General features: G+C 35.7%; 1 protein-coding gene across 2 annotated transcripts in view; it reads right to left on the bottom strand.

The window, feature by feature from the left end:
• Positions 1–394: 394 nt before the first annotated feature.
• LRPPRC (leucine rich pentatricopeptide repeat containing) overlaps positions 395–24,033 on the bottom strand; it is a 93,483-nt gene continuing 69,844 nt past the window's right edge. For both annotated transcript variants that reach the window (XM_064509584.1, XM_064509585.1), the window contains exons 30-38: positions 20,946–21,069; positions 17,270–17,358; positions 13,646–13,850; positions 10,439–10,578; positions 10,163–10,278; positions 6,994–7,068; positions 5,464–5,548; positions 2,262–2,404; positions 395–922 (exon numbers count right to left, since the gene is read on the bottom strand). In XM_064509584.1, the coding sequence (XP_064365654.1) occupies positions 866–922; positions 2,262–2,404; positions 5,464–5,548; positions 6,994–7,068; positions 10,163–10,278; positions 10,439–10,578; positions 13,646–13,850; positions 17,270–17,358; positions 20,946–21,069 (1,034 nt within the window). In that variant the 3' untranslated portion in view covers positions 395–865. The remainder of the gene's footprint in view (positions 923–2,261; positions 2,405–5,463; positions 5,549–6,993; positions 7,069–10,162; positions 10,279–10,438; positions 10,579–13,645; positions 13,851–17,269; positions 17,359–20,945; positions 21,070–24,033) is intronic.

The raw sequence follows: 24,033 nt of genomic DNA, 5'->3' as shown, positions 1-24,033 counted from the left end.
CACAGAGATAAGGGACATATTTTCTTTGTACCCTTTCATCTTAGTAATTTATAGGAGTGTTTTATTTTCAGGACCCCACAGCCATGGACTGTAAAACTTCATGGGTTTAGAGGTTATGCAAACTCCCACATTTATACAGCTGGAGCATGTTTGTCAGTCTCCTAGCATGTAAACAAGTGTTGTCCCTGAAGTACCTCCCCTGTTTAAAAGGCATTTTTTAGTGGACATGCAGTTCTTACAGCCATAAATAACTGGACTATGAGAGTGGATTAAAGACGGTACAAAATTACAATACCCAAGCTAGTGTAAAAGGTACAAACATTTATATATATATATTTTTTTAAATCTCCCTCCAATATCCATCCCCCTAATGAGATATTTCACACAGAAGTAGTTAGGAGAATTCTAACCAAAAGATGTCTTTATTTTTTCTCAGTACGTACAGATGAATCTTGAAAAAGATGTTCTTTAACCTTCTGCTTTCCACCCCAAAGTACATTGATCAAGGAAAGAACAATGAAAGACAGGACAGTTGGCTAAGCCACAGTTAGGTATCCCTCCAGCAACTTTCTTCATATATACACGTATGTAATGAAGCAACAGGAGCCAGAATACAATTCAGGTCACAGCAGGTCAAACATCAAAACAGAGGAATAACCTAGGAAGCTGCATCTTAATATTTCACTAGCAATTTTAACAGAAGAAAAGCATTTCTATTAATGAATGTTTCTATTAATTATAGCTAGGGAAAGTGCTGTTTAAACATAGTATTTATATTAAAAATTACACAGAAGAACATGCTTTTTAAAATTTTTATTGACTGTAATATTTAAACAATTTAATAAATTCATAAAAGCTAATTTGTTCATGATGCTTCAGATCTTCTTTTCCTCCATTTTTCCACATAGAATTTGAAAGTCTCCTATAAATAGAAAAGTGGAATAAACAAGTTTAACATTGTTTGAATTGAAAAGTTACTAATTCTGAACAAAGTCGTATACCCTGACAAAAGCAAAATCTATTATTCTGTCATGAAAAACTACATCTGTATTGAAGTCTGTATAATTAAGAGAAATACCAGGGAGAGAGAATAAAAGGCAAAGAGAAAACCTTGCCAAAAATGCATAATGAAGAAGCATCTATTACAAAATGCAATAATATAATCAGTTTCATTTAAAAAATGAAAATACTTTTTAACTGCAATCTGCAATTCTGTAGAAAAAAGTATAAAATGCTTTTGAACATCAAGTTGTATTAAAGAAATAACTGAACAGGAAGATCAGATGATGAATCATTCCAGTGACTTTGAAAAAACCCTATTTTCACTAACTGCACATCAAAAATAGACACTCTAGGATTTAAATTTACACAGTCCAAATGAAATTTGTATTATAAATTATGTCACAATTTCAGGACAAACTGTACAGCTGCAGCAGGCTAACACAAACATTTTGAGGCAATGTTTCCTCCCGTTCTTCTTTGCAAAATTTAAAGAGAAATCACATTTATCACATTTCATCACAAAACTTATCATATTTAACACGAGGCAATATGGAGGAACTGCATATACTGAAGTCCTTAGAGAACAACAGAAAAGTACTTATTTCAAAATGTAAAAAGGGGCTGGCAAATGGCAATAAAAAAAGTTTGCTTGCAGAGGGAAAATAAAAAAGCCTAGCATTTAGCTAAAATGGAACTAGTAGTCTGTTAGTCAAAGGAATGATGTGAAAGAAGCATTTGCAGTCTTGACAGATTTTAGCGTCATGCCACTTGTCACCTTCGAATAAGAGATACTTGCACAGTTGCATATATCTGTTAGCAAAGCAGCTAGAAGTAAAGCTGCAATAGAAAAAAAATAATTCCTACAAGATTCCATCATACCAATACAACAACTTTTATTAGATATAAAACAGGTAATTAATGAGAACTAAAATCCATTATTAATGAAATACACATTCTAAAAATCCTTTGAAGTTTAACCACTGAGATAAATGTCCAAAGGACATTTGATAAACATATACCTTTGGATGAGTGTGTGATAAGGATCGGGTACTTTAAAAACAGTAAGCTCCAAAAGGTCTTTATTTTCCTAAGTCAAAGCCAACGGAAGATTACCATAGTTCCTACAACAGTCTGTACTTCATACATTGCCTCCTTTGAGGAGTGTCTGCAGAGATTTAATCCCTGTTTATGCAATTTATTTTATTAATATGGAACATATACAACTCTGCAGATCTATTTCTTAACTAGGAAATACTCACAGGGGGTTCAGTGAAGGGGACGGGCTCTCCTGCTTTTTTCAGAAAAGCTGCTATAGATTTCAGAGATAGGTCATGCAGCTGTATATTCTTTGCTTTTATTTTCTCCAACACAGCCTTCACAGAAGCAACATCCCCATCTAATTCTGAGAAAAAAAACAAAAACAAAAATGACAATGCCAAAACGGTTAAAAGTTTCTCTTTTCACCCATTTTCATGACGTCACTCATTCCCATTATTTCCTAAGACATATTCTAAAAGGACTATTGACAATCCATACATGAAGAAGCAGAACAAAATAGCCATTTCAGCTTTGCCTTTTGCTTTGAAGCTGGACAATCAATTTCTCCAGAATGTGCTGGAACCACAAAGAATAGGAGCCGCACAGCAGGAACACTCTAGGATTTGAGATGCAGAGCCATATGCCTCTTTCTGAGACAAATGATAAAAAATAAAAACAAATCTAGAACAAAAACTACTCGAGTTCAGCATTCAAGAGCTCTGGAACAGAATTTCATTCCTTTAAGTAAGGGCAGGATATTGTTATGGTTACAGGTGTGGACTACATCAAAACTAAAGGAACAAAGACAAAGGTCAGACAAACCCCAAGAAAACCCACATTTCATCCTACTGAACAGGAGGAAATCTTTGCTAGTCTGCTAACGCTATTATAAACCTTAACTGCTTAGGCAACCGATGCCATTAATGGCACCATCATCTGCAACAGTCTCTAATGAATCCATTGTTTATTTAAAACTCTGTTCACCTCTTGCTGTAGAAGAGCAGCATATACTTCCCCTGCCTCTGAAGTGGCAGAGGGGAGAAACAGGATGGTCTCTGCTGTGCTCTTCCTTTTCCATTGACTCCTCTCTCCCCATGCTTAGCCATAAACTTTGCTGCTGCTCAGAGGTTTGCTTAAGCAGCATCAGGATGAAATTAAAGGGGTTCCTGACATCATCACTGTTGTCCTCAGGGACCTAGAAGCACTATGACAAATCCTAGCATCCCGAGAACAGCAGGGAAACCATCACGAGCAATTAAGCTCATTTTGTTGCTTGGGAAAACTCAAACATCTGGAGAAAGGGAGCTGTCTCAGGCTCAGAAATAACTTGCTATACCAGTGGTTGCATTTGTTCATATTTAGAAAATTCTCTTCACAACCATAAGGGCTTCAAGCACCACTAGCTTTGTAAGGTTTAAAAAAAAGCTTGAGTTATGCAGAAATAGATAGCTTGGGTCCCTTTCTCAAGAAAAAAGGCTTCCCACCCACATCTGGCAAGTGGATGAGCTACTTTCTAAATGTGGGAGGCTACAGAAACTGCATGAAGTGATGGTTTAATGAAACTCTGCAAGAAATTAACTCCCCATTTCTTTAAAATAGAAGTATTTATTGTATGAAAAATAAAAAAAGAGCTAATAGATTGTGTTTAAAAGACCACGCAAACGAGATTTGGCATGATATTTCCTTTTTCTAGAAGACATACTTCACTTCTCCCCCAGATATCCAAATAGTAGGACAACATCTTTCTTCCTAAAGCAGAAAGATGCAGCAGAAAATGCAAACACAGTATCCTAATATGACTCATCCAACCAAGTCCTGGTAAAGTGTGTCAAGTAACTGATTTGCACTCTTTCACCTCATTCAGAAATGAAATGTGTCTAATGCATACAAGAGCTGTGTACAGACTAACCCAGGAATAGCTTTTAAGAACTCTTTATGCTGGTATTGAATGCCTCCTCTACAACTTGCTATGAACTAAGCCCATCTCTGCCTAAGTCACTACAGCAGCTCTCTGTTCATTTACAGTGTTGCTTCATGCGCTAAATATGCTCTAAGAAACAATGGATGGCACCCACGGTTTGGGGTGTAATACAGCAATTGAAGCTTCTCTGCAATCTCTTCACAAAATGCTGTACTATGATGTAGCTGGTGAGTATTTAAAAAAGAAAATCAGTTCACTTACTGAACTTTTACTGAGGTAAAAGCAATAAGGGCTAGGGATAGTGTAAAGCAGAAAGTAAAGTGCTTGTGACAAAATTTTTTTTTTTTTTTTTTTTAACCAACATGGTAGAAAAAAATCCTTCTGTGAATGAAACCACAGAGCTAAAACATTTGGCTAGCAATGCAGTTTTGAACATTACTATGCAAGTGAGTTTTGTAACTTAGATACTACATCATAAGATAACTTCTACAAGTTAATTTTAATACAGGAAAGTTTGTATTCCTTTAACACTATACTTTGATAAGCTGAAGAAGGTCAAATCTGTTGGATTTGCTTCAGAAGTGTTTTACTAAAATATTCCTATTTATCTCCCCTCAGTATATTAGAGCATGAAGACTTTTGTCATTTTATCTTTTTGCTCGTAATACACATGTGAAGAGGATTACATTTCCTCCCTGTGAATAAAACTCCATGTCAGAGATCCATGTCAGAGTACACAAGGCTAAGGACACTGAGGCATGCAGATGCAAGCTCCCAATTGTGTGTTGCCAGAGGGGACATATGTCCTGGTGTCTCAAAGGTGAATGTTGTAAATAGACATATTTAAATAAGACACTTCATTTTTCAGAGCTGCTCCCTTCTGACTTCAACATAAAAAGAAATGATTAGCACTTCAAATCAACTATTTAGCTAAATCCAAATGAAGTCAGCTAGAATATTAATTTTAGCCAAATTAACCCAGGTATAAAGAATCTACACTAATAAAAATAAGGTTCTAGCAGTAGTGCACAAAGACTAATCACGATTTTGGAACACGTAAAAGAAATTAAGACACCTATTACATGTTTCAAGATAAAAAAAAGAAAAAAGGATTCATTTGTAAAGCCATTCATTCGTAAAGATTTGCCAAGTAATTCTCTCCACAGGTTAGGATGGATTCTTTTCCATTCCAAGAAGCTACTACCTAACCTCTATTGTAGCACTATCCTTTAACCCAATACAGCTTCTTTTGTAAAGGATTCAGGCTTGAGTCCATTGGATATTTTGCCAGCTAATAGCTAGTATGGCATACAGGCCCAACAAACTTAAAACAAAAAAACCCAGCTGAACAGAAACTCCACCTCTTTGTAGCTCAAATTGTAAAACAAGCTACAACTAGCACAATATAGATCCTATTGCTGCTCTAAGGGTTTCCACGACCTTTTCAAAGACATCAAGATTTGGTTCTTACTAAAAAAATTATTGCAAAAACAGTAAATTACCATAACATCTCATGAGGTATCGGTATGCAATTGCCAGATCTAGATGATCAGGAATAAGTTCTAGAAGTGTCTCTATCTTCTTTGCCTATGAGATTAAGTGCACAGACAAAAAGAGTATTGACTTCAAATCTTAAAGAACAAATTACAATTGCCAAAATTAGAATTATTTCAGATCCTTTAAAAGAAATGAGTATTGTATTGTTCAACTGAATGTAGAAGTCACATTTCACATACAGACAAGAAATAGCCAAAGAAACCGAGCACAAAATAAAATAAATTAAAATAAATAAATAATGGGGATAGGGAATGAAGTAATTGGGAGGCAAGGGACTAAACCCCCCACAGAAAGGAGTCTAAAAGTTACTTTCTCAAATAATTTTTCGAAGGAATTGATTCATCTATTAATGACAATATGTAAATGTTTCAACAATTAAAAAAAAAAAAAAGAAAGAAAGAAAGAAATGTAGACCACTCAGCCACCTTCACTGACTTAATGGTGGCAGATAGTCAGTGCTTAAAAACAGTCAGATCACTAATTAACGTGCTTAAGTTTGGAGGACCCATCTCCCCCTTCCCTCCTCGCCTAATTTCAAGAAGTCTCAGGTCCTGATTAAAAAAACAAAAAAACAAAAAAAACCAACTCCCCCCCGAAATTAATAGCATCTTTATCAAGTACTAGTAACTTCTCAATGTTATTACAATTTCAGCTATAAAAGCTAGAAAATTTCAAGGAGGTCGAATTCTTCAGTAGATGCCAAAAGACTGTATTTATTATCACTTCTGCAGCAGAATTTTTAATCTATAAATATTTGTTAATGGAAATTTTCTCAATATATATAAATGCACATTTTAATCATTTGCAAAGTATTCACTCTGTTTTTTGTATAAATTGGCTCCTGGTGCTGCTCTTCTGTGAAAGAAAATTATTATTTTTTCTTTACTTTTTGGGAGTGCAGAGGGTGGGGACAGGAAAAGGGCAGACACACAAATGGAAACATTTTAAATTATGGAAACAAGCAGAAAGACCGAAATCTGAATACATCCTCAAACTAGATTCATGCCCAAACCACCACAGTAAGTAATACAAAATACTTCTTCTAATATAAACATAGAGGCATTTTCTCATTAGAAATTGTCTTTGGTTCTAACTTGCATTTGTATTCATACAATGCAGCCAAAACAAAACAAATCTATTCAGCGTAAATTCCCATACTGAATTGGCTAGCGCTGTAAATAAAGCAGTGTGATGTTTGTGGGATCTAGAGTATCACATCAAAAATTGAGGAAATTACTGAAACAATAGAGAAATATTAATTACAATCTTCTTTTCATTATGCTCTATACAATGAACTGTTTTTAAATGTAACCAGCTCTTCAAATTAACATTTTTCCCCCCAGAGAAAACTGACAAAACTGTCAAACTGTGAACATGAAAAGATTTTGAATTTCAAGATCCAAAAAATTTCAATAAAGGTCAATTAAATAGGATGTTGTTACATATTCAGTGATGTATATGCAAAAATATTATACCTGTCCTGGTTTAGATGATGCTTTAGCCATAAAATTCACTAATGTTCTCTTCTCCTCAATTAACGCACCACACCTCTAAAGAAAAAGAAAGAATTAATGTAGCAGTCAAGAGCAGATTCCTGATAAGTAAAATGACTAAGGTGAAAATTTGCAATTGCAGAGGTTTACAATAATATAGTAATATATATTACTTATAACTATACTATTACTTTATAAAGTAAATAACTGACCATAAAAAAAAAAAAACAACTAAACATGGAAAACAAGTTCATTTCATGTCCACTTTTGATAAACATTGTTTTTGGAATGGTAGGTATAAAGTTTGTTTAAAACAAAAAGGGAAAGAATTAAACTAATACTTCAACATACCACAAAAACGAGGTTTAGGACTGCAAAAGAATGAAAAAGAGAAACACTGTTCCTCTCCAATTATACTGCCAAGCATTCACAAGTGAGCTAGGGATCATAAGGTTAATTATACATTTAATAAGGTGTCAGGGAGATAACTGCTCGTTTCTTTATAAAAATTAAAATGTACAAAGCAAGTTCTCTTTAAAGTATAATTACCTACACTTATGCATACAAAGGACTGATTTCAATCTCTCTGTTTTATAAAAGGCTTTCACTGCAATAGACAGTGTTAGAGAGAGAGAGAGAGAGAGAGAGAGAAAAGTTGAACTTAAAAAAAGTTTGAGGCAGACCAGATAAATCAAAAATCTGTCTTATTTTAGAAACTAGAGCAATACAAAATATACAAGACAATATTTTAGTTTAGGCTTCTCAAAGATGTCAGCCTTAAAATTCTTACAATGCACAGTGCTTTTTATAAGCTGTAAGACTTTCTCTCAGTACCCAGATGCCCAGGAAGAAGAGAACACTGTGCATACAAAAGTACACATATCATGAATTTACTACACTCAATTAGTATTTTAGACACCCACAACAAGCCTGTTTCGTTGCTTCATCACTAATGTACTGTGAATACGATATTGTCTGACAAGTTCTTTAAGGTCCAGGTGAAAAAGTCGGAAGCCTCAATTCCACCAAGGAAAGGGAGACCAAAATGGTGACGCTCACGTACCCATAGCGTTCTGACAAAAATTTGCTTTATGCTGATAAAGAGAGGCAAAACATCTGTGGGGAAAACTTGCAATGTCTCATCTACTGCTTCTCGCCACTCTCACCTAGGGTCAGTATGAGACGCCAGGCAGCTCTGAGAGGAAAGGGACAGTCTAACTGAAGAAACGTTTCCCGCAGCCCCCTCTCAAGGCGAAGGTATCAAGCACTTGTGACTTTTGCCAGCAAAAGCATCCTCCCCCAAGACAGCACATCTCCTTCCCCCCAAACAAATGAAGCCCCCAAACCTCTGCTGTGCTCTCTTTAAGGTGTAAGCAGATCCTTAGGTGCACTTTTGAAAGCAAAGGTTCTTTGTGTATTACTAATATTCTAGTTTGTTACAAAAGTAAATGTATTTAGGTTGTGCTTATTATTATTATTCTCTTGAAGAGTAATACGCGGTGGACAGTGATTACTATCTTCGTGTTACCTATTAGTCCAATACTTGATCCACGATAATGGTAAAGAATGTTTAAAACAACTTAATTTTTCCCCCCTCACAAACACAAAAATTTCAAGTCAATTAACTCTGAGTTTCCATTTACCATGGAATATTTTAGAATCTTCCCCCGAGATATAGTGTATACAAAATCATTTCAAGTACACTATAGAGCCATGGACTTAAGTATATGTCCAACACTTGGACTCTGTACTAACAAAAGATTTTAAAGTATATTAATGGATATTATTCAGTTTTTTAAAAAAATCTGAGAACATGCAGCTTTTTTGTAAAAATGCAAAGAACTCTCTCAGCAAAATGCAAAAAAGAAAAAAACCCCACCACCCTGATTTTCGTTATCTAACCAAAGAGAAATCAAAGAGGAGAAAGAGTAAGATAACTTGAGAATTTTTCTCATTTTGCTGTTTCACACTATCACTAATACAGGAAGAGGCTTAGCTTATGCAGAATGCTTTTTGTACTAAAAATCATAATCACCATTTAAACTGATGATGACCAGTTAGGCAAAAAAATAAACAAGGTAATATTCCCTAGAAGTCAATATACAAATAATAGACTTCACTCCACAGCATAAAGTCACTGAACACATTTCTTGATCTCTGTTCTTCTTAAAAAAAAAAAAAAAAAAAAAAAAAAAAAAAAAGAGAGAGAGAGAGAGAGAGAAAGAAAAGTCTTGGAATATCATAAGCCATCTGATGGATAAAGCTTAAAATACTTAGCAGCTGGTAAGTGAATATAATACTACTCGCTATCAGAAATTGGTAACAGGCCTCAATTTGACACAGGGAGCCTACACAAACACAGCAATCTGCAGAATCACTGTGATTGTTTGACTGCCACCTGCTGGGAGGAGCCTCCCCGACGGAGCCTGTTTGTGTACACTGCCAGTGGCAGCTCTTATCACCCACGGTTCACTCTGCCTCTGGCTCAGCTTTGTATTTAGCTCCACTAAAATGGCATGAACGCAGTTGTCTCATTCCTTGCAGACTGCTAATTTAACTGAGACTGTGGCCACAGAGACCAGCATTTGTCTTTTAATGCATCTGTGACACTCAATTGAATAGAAAGTAAATTCAGCTCTTAATAAACCTTGAATACAGCACATACGGTGTTTCAGCAACCAACTGAAATAACGCCCATGAAAAGCAAACATTGCCAACTTCTGGTCTGTACACCTCTAAGACATATATTACATTTACAGAACTTAGGAAATTAGGTGAGACATTAAAAGGAGATGGTTTGCAAGAAGCAACTGCTGTGCAAAAGAATATCTGTACATGAATATTGTCTTTGGACAGAATTTCAAGAAACGCACAAGTTTTCCTTTCTTTGTTTCAGGTTATTTCATAGGTTGTTAGAAGACAGGAAGTGTTTCCACTCTGGCACCCACGACTGCTATTTGTACTACAGCATGAGCCTGTAGTTCAGAACAGTCTGATCTAAACAGCATCACTGCCACTCACATTGTAATGCTAAAGCATACTACTATTAGCCAGTGCTACAGAGTGCACAGCAATGACCCTTCTTTTCGGTAATTTCTCAGTTAACTCTGAAAAGCTCTAAGCAGTTCTATACCTCTTGTTGTATCGTTACCTGTAGCAGTGATCTGGCATCATCCACTCTATCTGCATCTACGTATTGAATGAAGAGATCTGTGACAGGTCTGTAAATGCCAAACTGATTGGCTAATCGTTCTGCCATCACGCCGACTGCAAAAAGATGGGTACATAAGGAAAATTTGACTAAAAAGCCACTTTTGTAAACTTTACTGGCATGACTTTTGCTGACTGCGCGGGTTTTACATGCAATCGCTCTTCCATAACACCTCTGCCCAGTCATAATATTTAAATATCACTGCAATTAACTTACATTTTTCCAAAGCTGGCTCTAATCCTTCCTCAGACAACTTTCTTAACAAATAGGAAATATTTTTGGCAGGCTGATCAGGATTCTGTGCACCAGAGATAAGCAGAGGCTCAATGTACTCCAATGCAGCATCAAGGTCATTGCTAGGAAAAAATGGCACTGGCTTAGTTTTTGACATTAAGATTTCTACACCTTAAACAGCAGCCATATTAAAGTTTGTCTTCTACATTAATGCTACACTTCCCAGCAATGGTTAAGTACCTATGACTTCCTTCATTATTATTATTGTATTGTATTATTTTAACAATGTTAAACCATTTACGGATAAATTAATAAATTAACCCGCAAGTCAATTTTTTTGAATGACCTTTCACCCGTAACAATACCTAAGCATTTCTGACACCCCCCCGCTTTTATCCCCTTATTAAATGATGATAAGCACTGGCTAGCTGCTTTAAAAAAAAAAAGAGAAAAAAAAAAGAAAAAAAAAAGTGTTCTGCAAAACTAGAAGGTAAAACCAAAACATTAACAGAAGGTATTTGAATAATTAATGCAGACAACTCAAGAATTTTTTAATGCTATTCAATTAATTATTTACCTGACTTTCCGTATCTGCCCATTTGGTTGGTACCTTTGCCTACACACATACACTACTAATGTATGGTGTTAGCATAGCAAATGCTAATAAAATAATTCAGGAAGTATTCATTAAAGTGTAAAATCTACTTCTCTAGTGTTCTAAAAAGTTCAAATGACAACCTCTCTTATCAGTCCACTCTAAAAATTAATTTAATTAAAAAAAGAAAATAGAGCATGATAAAAGTTTTTTAGAAGAAGCAGAAATGCAGCACATTTGAAAGACATGGAAGATGCTGTGAAAAACTATTTGAGAAATAGAAGCCTACCAATAAATTGATAGGCATTAAAAATATCTGTAAATGTATTTTCCATCGTTCTCAAGGTACAGCTTGCAACACATTTAAGAATATGTATTTTTAGAGGAGAAAAAGGCACATTACTTATGCTGCTGCTAAATCTTTTCATACAGGAAAGCTAGTTTCGATATGGGAAAAGAATTAACGATGCTTAAATAATGTTGTTTGCATACACCAGTTTATGCAGTTTTTGCAGCCAATCTGATTCAGGTTAAGAACATGTCTTGACTTTGAAATGCCCCCTTCATGACATGGAAATATAGGAAAATATGCAGCTTATGAGACTAATCCTGAAGAACCTACCTTATTTCGAGTGTTTAATTTAGGCAATTTCTGGTGTGTTTAATTTAGAGCTATGTGCCAAGGCCCACTCAGATCTAAGTATTTACAGGATCAGTCCTTCACAAACAGATTGTTTTTCAATGGCAATATAGTAAGCTCAACTACTGGAACTGGTCTGCATGGCCCCCCCTCAATTTAAAGTCATCTTGGTGTTCCAAATACTTTAGTGGGTATTCTCTCTGGCCTGGCATACCGGAGGCAATCAAGCATCTGTTATGTACTATATAGCTCTACAGCTCTCCTGCTGAATTAGATAGAGGAGCTCTACCTCATGAAACTGGCTTGAAATAAAAATAAAAAATAATAAAAAAACAGAATATGTAAGACTCCTGAAGACTGTTTCCTTCAAAGTATTATTTGAGAAGTTCAGTATCCCTTTTGTCCCAACAGGCCCCCCCACTTCAGTTTTATACAAAGGTTAAAGTCGCACAGAACCAACATATGAACCAAAACAAAAGTGCTAGGCAAACTATAATATCAAATTAAACATCTGAATCAAAGGATATCCAAAGTGTGGAGACAATTATCATGATGGGAACTCTGGCCCTGTAACAGCATGGCAAACAATTTTTTTCAAATATTTTCATACTGATAAAAATTATAAAATCATCCTACAGATATACTGCAAGGCTTGCACATTTGGAGGGTAAAAACACAATAATTTTATCATTTTGACTGCTGAAACAGTAATAGATTTTGTTTTCAAGCTAATATTATATTCATAATGCACGTATGCTAAGTTCCAAGATTTTTTACATTTATATTGACGAATTAATTCAATTCAACATTCAGATTTCCTAGGACTTTTCATCTAACATGAAGGAGAACACTTTACATGAGGTATAAGATATGCTAGAAGAAAAGTATCAAAGCTAAATTACACTACCAGAGGGAACCTTATGCTCTCCCAATTGCTTCATAGCCATCCCTGTATCTTGTTAAATGATTTCCAACCCTATGTTTGTAGAACAAGACCAGATGGGAACTGAAAGCCCAGTGGTCACTGAAGCAGAATTTTAACTTCTAAGACACTAAGAAGGGAAATGGAATGAAGTGGGTAACGTAAATTATTCAGAGAGGAACCTCATGAAGTTCAAAGGGAAGCACAGGGTCCTTCACCTAGGGAGGAATAACCCCTTGCACCAGTACAGGCTAAGGGCTGACCCACTGGAAAGCATTTCTACAGAGAAGGACCTGGAATCAGTGGACTGCAGGCTGACCAAGAGCCAGCAATGTGCCCTTGTGGCCAAGAAGGCCAGTGGTATCCTGGGTTGCATTAGGAACAGTGTTGCCAGCAGGTTGAGGGAGGTAAGCCCAGGCCTCTACTCAGCCCTGATGAGGCTGCACCTGGAGGTCTGTTTCCAGTTCTGGGCTCCCTAATACAAGAGAGACAGGGAGCTATTGAAGCAAGTCCACTGGAGAGCTACTAAGATGATTAAAGGACTGGAACAACTCTCCTTTGAGGAAAGGCTGAGAGTGCTGGGCCTGTTCAGCTTGGAAAAGAGAAAGCTGGTGTGGGGGAGGGGGGAAGGTGTCCTATCAACGTGTAAAAGTATCTGAAAGGAGGGTATAGAGAGGATGAGGCCAGACTCTTTTCAGTGGTGCCCAGCAACAGGACGAGAGGCAATGGGCACAAACTGAAACACAGGAAATACTGTCTGAACATGAGGAAAAACTTCTTTACTGTAAGGGTGACTGAGCACTGGAACAGGTTACCCAGAAAGGTTGTGGAGTCTCCTTCCTTGGAGCCTTCAAAAGCTGTCTGGACACCATCCTGAGGACTGTGCTACAGGTGACCCTGCTTGCGCGGGGCAGGGTTAGGCTAGATAACCTCTGGAGGTCCCTTCCAACCTCAACCATTCTGTGATTCTGTGAAATGATTTCTTACCACTTTGCATAAAAGGAACTTACACCAGTCCTAGAAACAACTTACTTCTTAGTGTGAACCAGTGCAATGGAATTTATGATCAGTGAGGGAGATAAATCAATTGATTTTGTGATGCCTTCCACCATGTTTTCAAGTGCATGTAGGTTCTTCAGATCTCCTTTCGTTGTCAGAGCCTGAACGAGCCTTATAACAGCTACTCTAGAAGGCAGCAAGCCGCTGTCAAGCATTCCTTTTAAAACAGCCATGGCATCTAGTGAAGATGAGAAAAGAGGAGAAAAAGAATTAAGATTTTATTTCAGAGGATGACCATGCTGCTGATATTACCACCCCCTATCTGCTTTGTAAAAAGATTTGCAGGAAATAATTTACTAGGTCAAGTTTTGCTCCAAAATTGCTATAGTGAATTATAACATAGATGTGTATACATAAATAAAACTTTCAACAGCAATTTAGGATAAAATCGTTTAATATTTGCTCACTAAAAAGTATTAAGAAACTTTCAAGATTTAATTATTTTATTTTAGCATCCAGTTCAAGGAAAGCAGCTATATTACAAATGCCCTCCCTTAGTTACAGTCATGGTTTTTTCAGTCTATTTTTTCCTCAAAAAAAAAACTATAATGCATTTTCTTTAGTGGAAAAAGACATTGCATACTTGAGAACAAAGATTTTATTTAAAAATTTAATTCATTAGTAAAATGGCTGCAGCCTAATAATCAGATTTGTCATCCTAATAAGTGTCCAAAAGTTTGCTAACCAACACTTAATTTTAAATAAAACCACATGATGCAAGTCTCCATATAAAAACGAGAACAAACAAACTAAAAACTGGACGATTACCTCAGAAACATTCTAAAATGGTAGCAATTACCTATGTTAAAAAAACACAAAATAATTTGCTTGCCACAAACTCCCAAAACCCAACACAGATGCAGTCACTCTCATTTCTCTAACTGGAATTCTTGTCAGTTTATGTTATACATGAGCAAACATACATACATAAAGACGTGCCCCTCTGGTAAAAACCTCTCACTCCTTACCAGCACAGGCAGGATTAATCACAGATAATAATTATAATACCAAGGGATAACACTTCTAACATAACATACACCCACTTGAACTCCACAGCATTAACATTCAAATTCAATATGCAGGTACTGTGGAAACCAAGTATTACTTTGTAGAGGGGAAAGAGGGGAAGAAGAAACATCCTGTATGCCTAACCTTCACAGCAAATTTCCTCCCTGCCCTCAGTTTTTTTCTTTCTTATTTAGGGGAAGAAAAAAAAAAAAAAGGGGGGTGGAGGAAAAGGGGGGGGGGGGGAAAAAGGACAACTTTCCTGAAATCTAAAAAAGCAAACTTAAACACATGCTAATTTCAAATTCTCTCCTGACTGAGTATGGACCTCCCTTCAGCACAACATGACCAGCTTTCTTGATAACAAAGAACAGAGAAAGAGTCAGAAGTTAGATGCATGCAGCACTACTGCATGAAACTACCCACAGGTAGCATACTAGATATTCTGCCAGTATCTTTTTTTTCCATTAGGCAAAAATGCCAAACAGCACTCATTACTTCTAGTCTGAATTCATAACTTCATCCTACTATCTTTCAACAGTTAAAAGCAAGTAACTATGGGTTTGTGAAAACCTAACATTTATCTTTTAAAAGGCCTACCTATAAAGCCCGCAAATTCCATACCTTAAAACTCAAATTTTCCACTCTTTACAATTTGTTTTTTTACTGAGTTTTTGCTACAAGATAACAGACTTCTTTTGAGGATACAAATTTTTATGTAGTTCCTTAAGTAACTGCAGCATATTACACAGCAAAGAATGATGGCAAACTACATCGGGATGTGATAAAGCAAGCAAGTTTTACAGAAGTGAAAGCTTGTGAGGTATGTCTGCCATCACAGGATGCAGGCCAAATTAGAGTTTTCCTTAAAATTTTCTGGGTAATTGATGAGCCTCAGAAAATGATCACTATGGTTGAAACATTTAGTGGCTTACATTTTCAAGGCTTCATTTACAAAAAGAGAAGCAGCTTCTTTAATATGAACATAGAAACAAGGATCATTCTGGGTATTAAATTTAACTACTAAAGGAAAGTCTGCTCAATACCAACGCACAAAGATCAAAGAAAGTAATAGTACAAACCAATGCAATTCAAGATACTTCTTGAGAAACTGTGCAAAAAGAAACATTTTTGGAGTAACCCTGGACAGGGTTGAGCTATGCTAGCATCTAGGATGCTGGCTAAAAGAGGTCATAGATAAAGAAAGAGATTGCTGGAAGACAGAAATCAGTAATGTTCTGAAGAGAAGATTTTTAGCTGTAATATTTGGGGAAGAATTCACAAAGTTTAGGGACATACTGGACAGAGGCAAAAGTAGAAGGTTGATTAGAATAAAACAGAACAGGCAGGCGAAGGACTTGAAAGCTGCAAAAACTGAGGACTTGACAGCAGCAAGAGAAGCAATTCCATTCACCACAAATACTTCAGTCTAATTCAGTCTACTTCAGTTCCAGTACCTGGAAATGACATCAGACTGGAGACTGAATGGGGAAGGAATTTGAAAGAAGACTAGTTTACCAGCGGCAGGAAAGAGTACAAGTGAGAAGACATATCTAAATGCTCATCATAGAGTATTTTAATGTAGCTGATGTTAAAAGGGAATATGCTACCATAACTGCACATGAATGAATTAAAATTAATTAATAGCAAGATCAAAAATGATTCTTCCTGTCTTCTCGTACAGAAGTAAGACCCAATTCAGTTTAATGCGTTTTCTTCAGATGTAGCTCCTTTAACATTCAAAGATACTGTTGAAAATATGTATCAACACTGGACTTATATTTGCACAGCGATGAAAGACAGTGCTACATGTGAAACTATGTGCTTGCAGTTTTCCTTTCATAAGAGTTCTACAGAAGAATTGAACAAGGAAATAAAATGCAGGACTATAGAACTAAAGACTTAAGACTGCAAAACAACCAATGCTGGAACTAAAATAGCACAACAATAAAGTTTATCCACCATCTTGTTCTACCCTTAGACACTCTTCGTCTGCCATTTTCATTTCTACCATTATTGTTAAAAAAAAAAAAAGGCAAAATGAATATTTTGTTACTGTTGGTATTGAGAACTATTAAAAAGTATTTGATTAAGTTTTTAAATCAATATTATAATCATTTAGTGCACAATCCTGCACATTTAACACTCAATTTAACTTATCTGGTATCTCACACAACCAACACAATATGCAAGAAACAACTGCTGGGAATTGTTTCAGATGCTCTAAAGTATGTTAATTTCCAAAGCAAAATGACTTGTGCTGTGAATTTTAACGCACTTGAAAGCCTGTACTTTCTCTCGTTCTGGAGCACAAATTTTGCATGTCTGAAGAGCTGTGATTCATCTTAAGAAAACCCATCTTGTGTTAAATGGAATGGAAACTGGACTAAGTGGTCAAATGACAAGTACATTCATATTCAAGCTGTATTATAAATGCATGTACAGTAATTTACGTCTCTCAGCTACCACAAAAGGCTCTTGATAAGCAGGTAATTTGCTAAATGGACTCCTTTATCCAAGTATTCGAAGGGCGTTACAAGAAAAATCTGCAGAGGCATTAATGTGACGTAAAGGTCAAGCATTGTGACATACCTTTCAAATAATCCCGCCTAACTTGCGATATGATGAGGAGGCTGCTGGCAGCACTGTTCAGTGTGAAGCCCTTGATGTGGGTCTCAGCACTAAAAGAAGCAGACATTTAGAAAGGAATTACTGACATGCTTCTGATACGATAATAAATGGTTGAGCACCAAGGTGAAATTATAAAAACTACTGTTCGTATGTTAAAAATATTGCTGCAAAATATCGACCTGGAGACAGCTTTTGTGTTATCCTGTCAATGGTTATAGAAGGATAATTTTTTTTTGCATTCTGACAGATGACAAAGTTGGAAGTGAGCAACAAAAGAAACAAAGTACAAGATTTTTTTTAAACAATCGGTTCAGATTCTTGAATGCTGACATATTAGATGACTAAAATAACTGCATGCCCTGCATTGTTCTGTTGTATCCTAAGCTGGATACTTTTTCTTCTTTTTTCAATAGTCACCATAATTATAAAATGTAAAACTATTCTTTCAGCAATAAAAATGAAACATTTATTTTCAGCGCTGTATATTTTAAACATAAACTAAAGCATATTATGAACTAACACCATATCATTTGGTTGATTAATTTTCAAATTTCTGTCATCTAGATGTATACAGTTTTTAAAGTGAACATACTACATTTGCTGCCTTAGCCATGTTAAAATTGTATTTCACTTATCAGTTCTCCATCTCCTACAATACAAAACTCCACATATCCATAGTCAAGAGAACTTGTACTTTATTAACACCATTACAGCTTTTCAGGAACTAATACTATGGAAGTTAGTCAAAGGAAACTAACCAGCAAGCACATTTATTTTATACTACAAAATGTCCTAGTTCCTAAGTGACATATAGCCACATTTTTAATATACCAGGATAACTTTACAAATGTTCATTTCTAGATTACAAAATCTCTATGCAGAAAAGCAGGGCATTGCCATTTACCATATCAGCAATCAAGATAAACCTCACTGATCATCTTGTGGCAAACAACTGAGCAGCCTACCTACTTGAACTTGCATGCTGAGCGGATTGGGAGGTAAGCAGGGTCATTGCTAAATTATTCTCCTCAATCCCAAGAAAATCCTTCACATAGTACACAATATGACTATCCTCTCAGTCACTTTCAGCCTCCCAGGCTCACATATGCAGTCACTGGACTCAGGATTTTCTTACTCTCCCAACCAATCCTCTTAATCCCTGCCTAAGCACCCACTGCTCAGTTCTGCCTTTTTTTTTCCTTTGTCCCATCTGTCAAAGCCCTTAAGTCAACAATTCATGCATGAGACTGTAAATTACATATAACAAAGGATTTACTTTCTCCAATCTTCCAGTCTTCAGTGTGATTAAATAGATGTTAGCTACTATTACAGAACTAATCCATCATTCCAATACTCCTAAATTTCTATTTAAAACTTCTTGGACTAAATGCAGTAAATATTCCTTAAAACTAACTAGAATCCCCAAACAACCAGACAGGGGCTCACCAACAGATCAGCAACCTTCTAGGTTTTTTTTCCAAATACTGAATAGGAGTGCAATTTCCTTCTACTACAAAATCACTTTCTCATGCAAGTTTCTCAGTTCTGATAACAGAATGCAAGTTTTAAAATAATCTAACCCTTTTTAAAGACAAAAATTACTTATTTTGTTGCCTATGCTAATATGCATTCTACTAATAAAACACTTCCAGGGTCTCCAAGTATTATTTAAATTTCAAGTTTGGCTTCAAGCAGAGTACAAAGAAAAAGACGTTAGCTTACACAAATGAAGGTAGCTTTCATATATTTTATGAAAATATTAGGAGTTGCACAAGTTTCAGGCCACTGCACACATTTAGACTTTGCAGGAGTTATCTCTTCGTAATATGAGGTTGGTAAAATTGTCAAGCACGCAGAAATATGTATGAAACACACAGATTTGCTTTTCCTCAACCATATGTACACATAATCACTTTATATAAGTGAATAACTTAAAACTTAAAGACTTTTCAAAATGCTTAATGTAAGCATGACTGTTACTAGAAAATACACAAATAAACACTATAAACACTGCTTACATTAAGGATGTTCTGTCTTCTTTTTACAGATGAAACAGAGCTGCTGCAGGCTTCTTAGAATGTTATTATTTTGCATTTCTATGCTATATGATTCAGTATAAGAGTTCTGAAAAGCACAATAGCTATTACTATAGTTGGCTTTGACTAGCAATCAAGAATAGAAAATATTATTAAATCCTATTTTCATTTTCCCCTAATATCTTCAAGTTTCATAGGCATATTTCCAGTCCTTAAAAACATACTTCAAACTTTATTTAGTGTTTAGATCCGCTCCCCGCCCACTTCATTTTGCATGAGGATATCTCAAAACATTTTTCTTATTATGTGAAGTGGGAATTCCGAACCACCGGAACACCGGGAACAAGTCACCAGCTTTTTCCTGCTCTTTCAATCTGCAAATCACTACTGATAACATCTGTAATATTCTGTGTGTCTTCCTTACAAGGGTGTTTGAGGTGATGGGCATGGAAGCATTCAGTGCATGCACAAGTCTTCAGTAGAAAAGTTTCAAACTTCTTTGAAGAATCTTTCTATACATCAGTTCCATTTCTTGGAGCATAAATTGATAAATAGGTTTAGTTTTTCCTTGATACACACTATATATCCATCAAGCACAAACATTTCTTATCTTAAAGCCTTGTTACTTAGACGGATTTTTAAAGCTATTTGTCCTTTTGAATGCAATCTCAAACATTTTTCAGTGAAAGACACTCCTTTAGGCTAAACATTTTTAATGAAGCCAAGAAAAAAACAAATGTCTTTTTACACTATATTGTTCTCAGACATCCAAGACTAAGCTGACAATAAAAAGGATTAGATTTTTACAGTGTCCTATGCACCACATAAGTTACCTACAAGTACTTTCAAATTCACTGTATTCAGTCAGGGAACGCACTTCGTTCTTGTTTTTCTAGCTGAAGAAGTTGAAAGACTTCACTTCTAAATTTTTGCTATTCATAACTCTACTTTGATGACTAGTTAACACTTTTATTTTGAAGCATATAATCTGACCAGAATAGACACTACAAGCAACACTTAAAGAAAGTGGTATACCATACAACTCACTAAAGATTAATTCTGATTCTAATAATGTAGGACAGCAGCTTGGCTTTACTTCAGAAGAGATGGATCTAAAGTTTATGGTCACCTCCTAGCCATTGGCATAACAGTCAAACGTACCATTTTGCATTTGGCAGGCAGCCAGCTGCCAGGGAAAGAGTGGATAGGGTAGGGTATCAACAGGAATGTGGGTTGAGAGGAAGGCTCAGGGACAGTTAAGTGCAGGAATCTTGTCCGTTTGGGTATTGCTCTACAGGAGAAAAGGAGGACATCCAGAAGGACTTCCAGTTCTGATGCCAAGTATGCTTGTTGATACTGTTAGTTGAAATGCGTTATTAGCAACACATACTGCCACTCCATTACCTTTTTCTGATTTACAACATACTGTCCTATGAAACATTGCTGTATTTCTTACCATAACGCCTAGCTCCCAGTCATGGCCTGTTTGCCCTTTAAAAGATTAGGACTTACCTGAAACTGATCTAGAAATTACTACATAAAACAAATAAATAATAATAAAAAAAATTAAAAATCCAAAATGAAAAAAAGAAAAGCCTTACATGCGTTTCACTTGGATGGCTTCTTCAAGATGACCCTGTGACAACAACGCTTTTATAAGGATGACATAAGTACGATAATGAACCTCATTCTTCCCTTTCATTTTCTGGAAAACATTGTAGGCCTCTAAACAAAAAAAAAAAAAGTGAAAAGCCCAAATGAAGTGTCAGATTGTGATGATGTTGAACATAAGAAGCTACCTTTTCATTGAAAAGCTCCATCTTAAATCTGTTTGTCCTTCTCTTACATCTTTGAGCCCAAAGCTGTTGTTCGCAGCTTGTTCAAAGTTGCTTGCTCATAACAACCAACTAACACCTTCTTCCATAGAACAAAGTTTGCTGCTGCCGTTTTTCTATATGTAGCTGTTTCTTAAATATTCACACAACCGGTTAGGAGGGGAAGACTCAGGATTTTTAAAGCAACACTTAATTCTGGGGTATATAGTTACAGTGTCTGGTGCATGATCACAACAGTATTTAACAAATAATATAGGAGGTGATTCCAATATGGGGAGATCAAATTATTTGGCTACGACAAGATTTATACAAAACATACAATTTACAAATATACAGATATTTAACAAGTAAACTATGCTGCATTTGTTTGACTGATTAACAGTTTTATTTCATGCATTCACAATAACTGTCAGTGTATGAAAAGATGTTACCAAAAAGGAGAAAAAACGATAACCACACTTTTCAGTCATTTATTTTTCTGAAACAAGATTATGCAGCTATAAACATGCAGCTAAAACTGCGATCTAGGCAGTAAGGAAAGCTAGAAAGCTGTGTTAAGAACCACAAATGATCTTCAACATCTAAAACTTTGTAATTGTGTGTTTCATTTATGAAAACTCAAAAAATAACCACCTTGATAATTCAACTCAAGCCACAATAATCTTTAAAACAACTTCTCAGAAATACTTTGAGTAGGACTACAAATTTAACAGCTATGTGAGAACTTTTTTTTCTTATACTTTGAGACTAAAAATGAAAACCACTCATCTGAATCTTACTGTCACAAGAAGGATGATACTAATACCATTTACTACAGTATGCTGTTGAGTTTTAAATCGGCATTCCAAAAATCAAAACTGTCAGTATGCCTTTTAGTTGAACTTCTTTAATCAAAGAGAATCCATTAAAAACTTCCTAAAATGTAGACACAAAAATAACTATGTATAAAATTCATTACTTACATAACAAATTCTTAGACTGAGTTTAATATTAGAGTTAACTTTGCCATCCAAAATCTGCTAGGGACACTCGGAGTCACATTAAATATACATGAACAGAGATAAAGGTCAAGAATGCCACAGTAAAAATTAAGTCAACCTCGATATATCAGTGAATTTTATGCACATGTGAGAGAGAGACAGAGACAGAGAGAGAGAATGATTAATGTTTGACATTACAAAAGTGATTGCATTGTCAACCAAAAAAACCAATAATCCAACAACAGTGAGAGGTGGGCAAGGTCTTAGAATCCTCCCCCTTGTTCTCTAATAGGTCCGAGCTACTCTGCCTGTTGCGATGTGCTGCTCATGGGTCGCTCAAGAAATAGCAGCATTTGGAAAGGCATGTTCATACCTAAATTTAGCAAGAAAGTCATTTTCTCTTCTGAAATCTGAAGTATAAGTAGATTAGCAAACATATTCAGCAATAACAAAACACCCTTTCACTAGTGCAATGTATTACAACAGTATAATTAATTATTTCTAAAACAAAACAAAAAACCCCCACCTGACTGGTGATATGTTCTTTCCTTGTGCTCATAAAAGCCTGTCTGAATTTTACTTTTTAAGCCAAGAATTCCTTACGTTTGGAGACACCTACAAAAGTTCTGCTAGCTTCAGACAAAATTAGTATTTCACCCTGGTTTTGCATATTTTTTCCCACTGTCTGGGTACAAAAATGGACTTTGCCATCTGCAGAGATGATGTCAAGAATGGTGCTATCAATGATCACAGCCCACAAAATATAATGGACTATTAGCAGCTGTATTTTAAATTTTATTTTAAACTATTCTCACTCTGTACAGATGTCTAAGGCATATTTAGTTTCCTTCTCCTCTCCAATGGATCATCTGTGACACCAAAGGCACAGGCCACTTTTCTAGAAAGAATGTTATCAAATGCATTCAATTAATTTGGTCTGTTTCTCAATGTTTCCCAATGAAAAATAGTTCTGCTATTTTCTGTATCCTTTGATTCCCAAAATTTACCCCTGTGAAAATTAATGTTTTCAGGAAATACTTATATCTGCCATAATACATGAATCTTAAATACAATCCATGTACAGAATATGAGTAATATGAGTTTGTACCCCCTATATATCGAATACGCAGAATCCATCTCGGACTTCTCATCAGTGCTCCTGGAACTTGATAACACCAGTGTTATTTCACTACCAACAGAAGTTAACTGTGTGAATGACTAAAACCAAACGTTAAAAATCTGTGGGTAAAAGCTGCAAAATATATTGATGACACTCAGAGAAAAGAACTAGGAAATTTGTATTTATAAATCCTAAAATTCAGCAACTTTTTTAAAAAACCTATTTAATTCATTTTCTAATCTGCTTTCATATGAAATACCTAGTTCTACGTCATAGTATAGGCAAAGGAAATAAAGAATACTAAAATATTAAGATGCTCTGCACCTTGGCAAATGCCAGAAATGGACTCAATTCTTTTCCCTTGAAAGGCACCAGTAACACCAGTTTTGAGACTCTGTTACCATGTTTTGGGATGAGATGGAAAGGTACGGATTTCTAACGAGTTGAACACAGACTGAGCCAGAGGAACTGAACTGAGTTACATTCCTCCTTTCTAAGGCAAATGGCCCCTTTTGAAGGCAATATCCAGCTATAAGTTAATTCTGGTTTTAGCTGAGGCAAGGAAATTTGTACAGAAGACGGATTCATTTTTCTTACCAGGACTGATCCCAGTGATGACTCAATAAGCCTGTTTTATCTGTAAGGTGGCACCCAGAGGCACAGGGGTTTGGAAACTCTAAGCTGTGGGGACACTGGATTTGATCTTTTGTTTACAAACAATGTATTATAGCTTAAAAGAACACATGCTTTTAGC

Source organism: Dromaius novaehollandiae, chromosome 3, assembly GCF_036370855.1.
Source record: "Dromaius novaehollandiae isolate bDroNov1 chromosome 3, bDroNov1.hap1, whole genome shotgun sequence".
Taxonomy (NCBI): Eukaryota; Metazoa; Chordata; class Aves; order Casuariiformes; family Dromaiidae; genus Dromaius; species Dromaius novaehollandiae.
The sequence above is the reverse complement of the archived record's forward strand: the minus strand, read 5'-3'. Positions and strand labels throughout refer to the sequence as shown.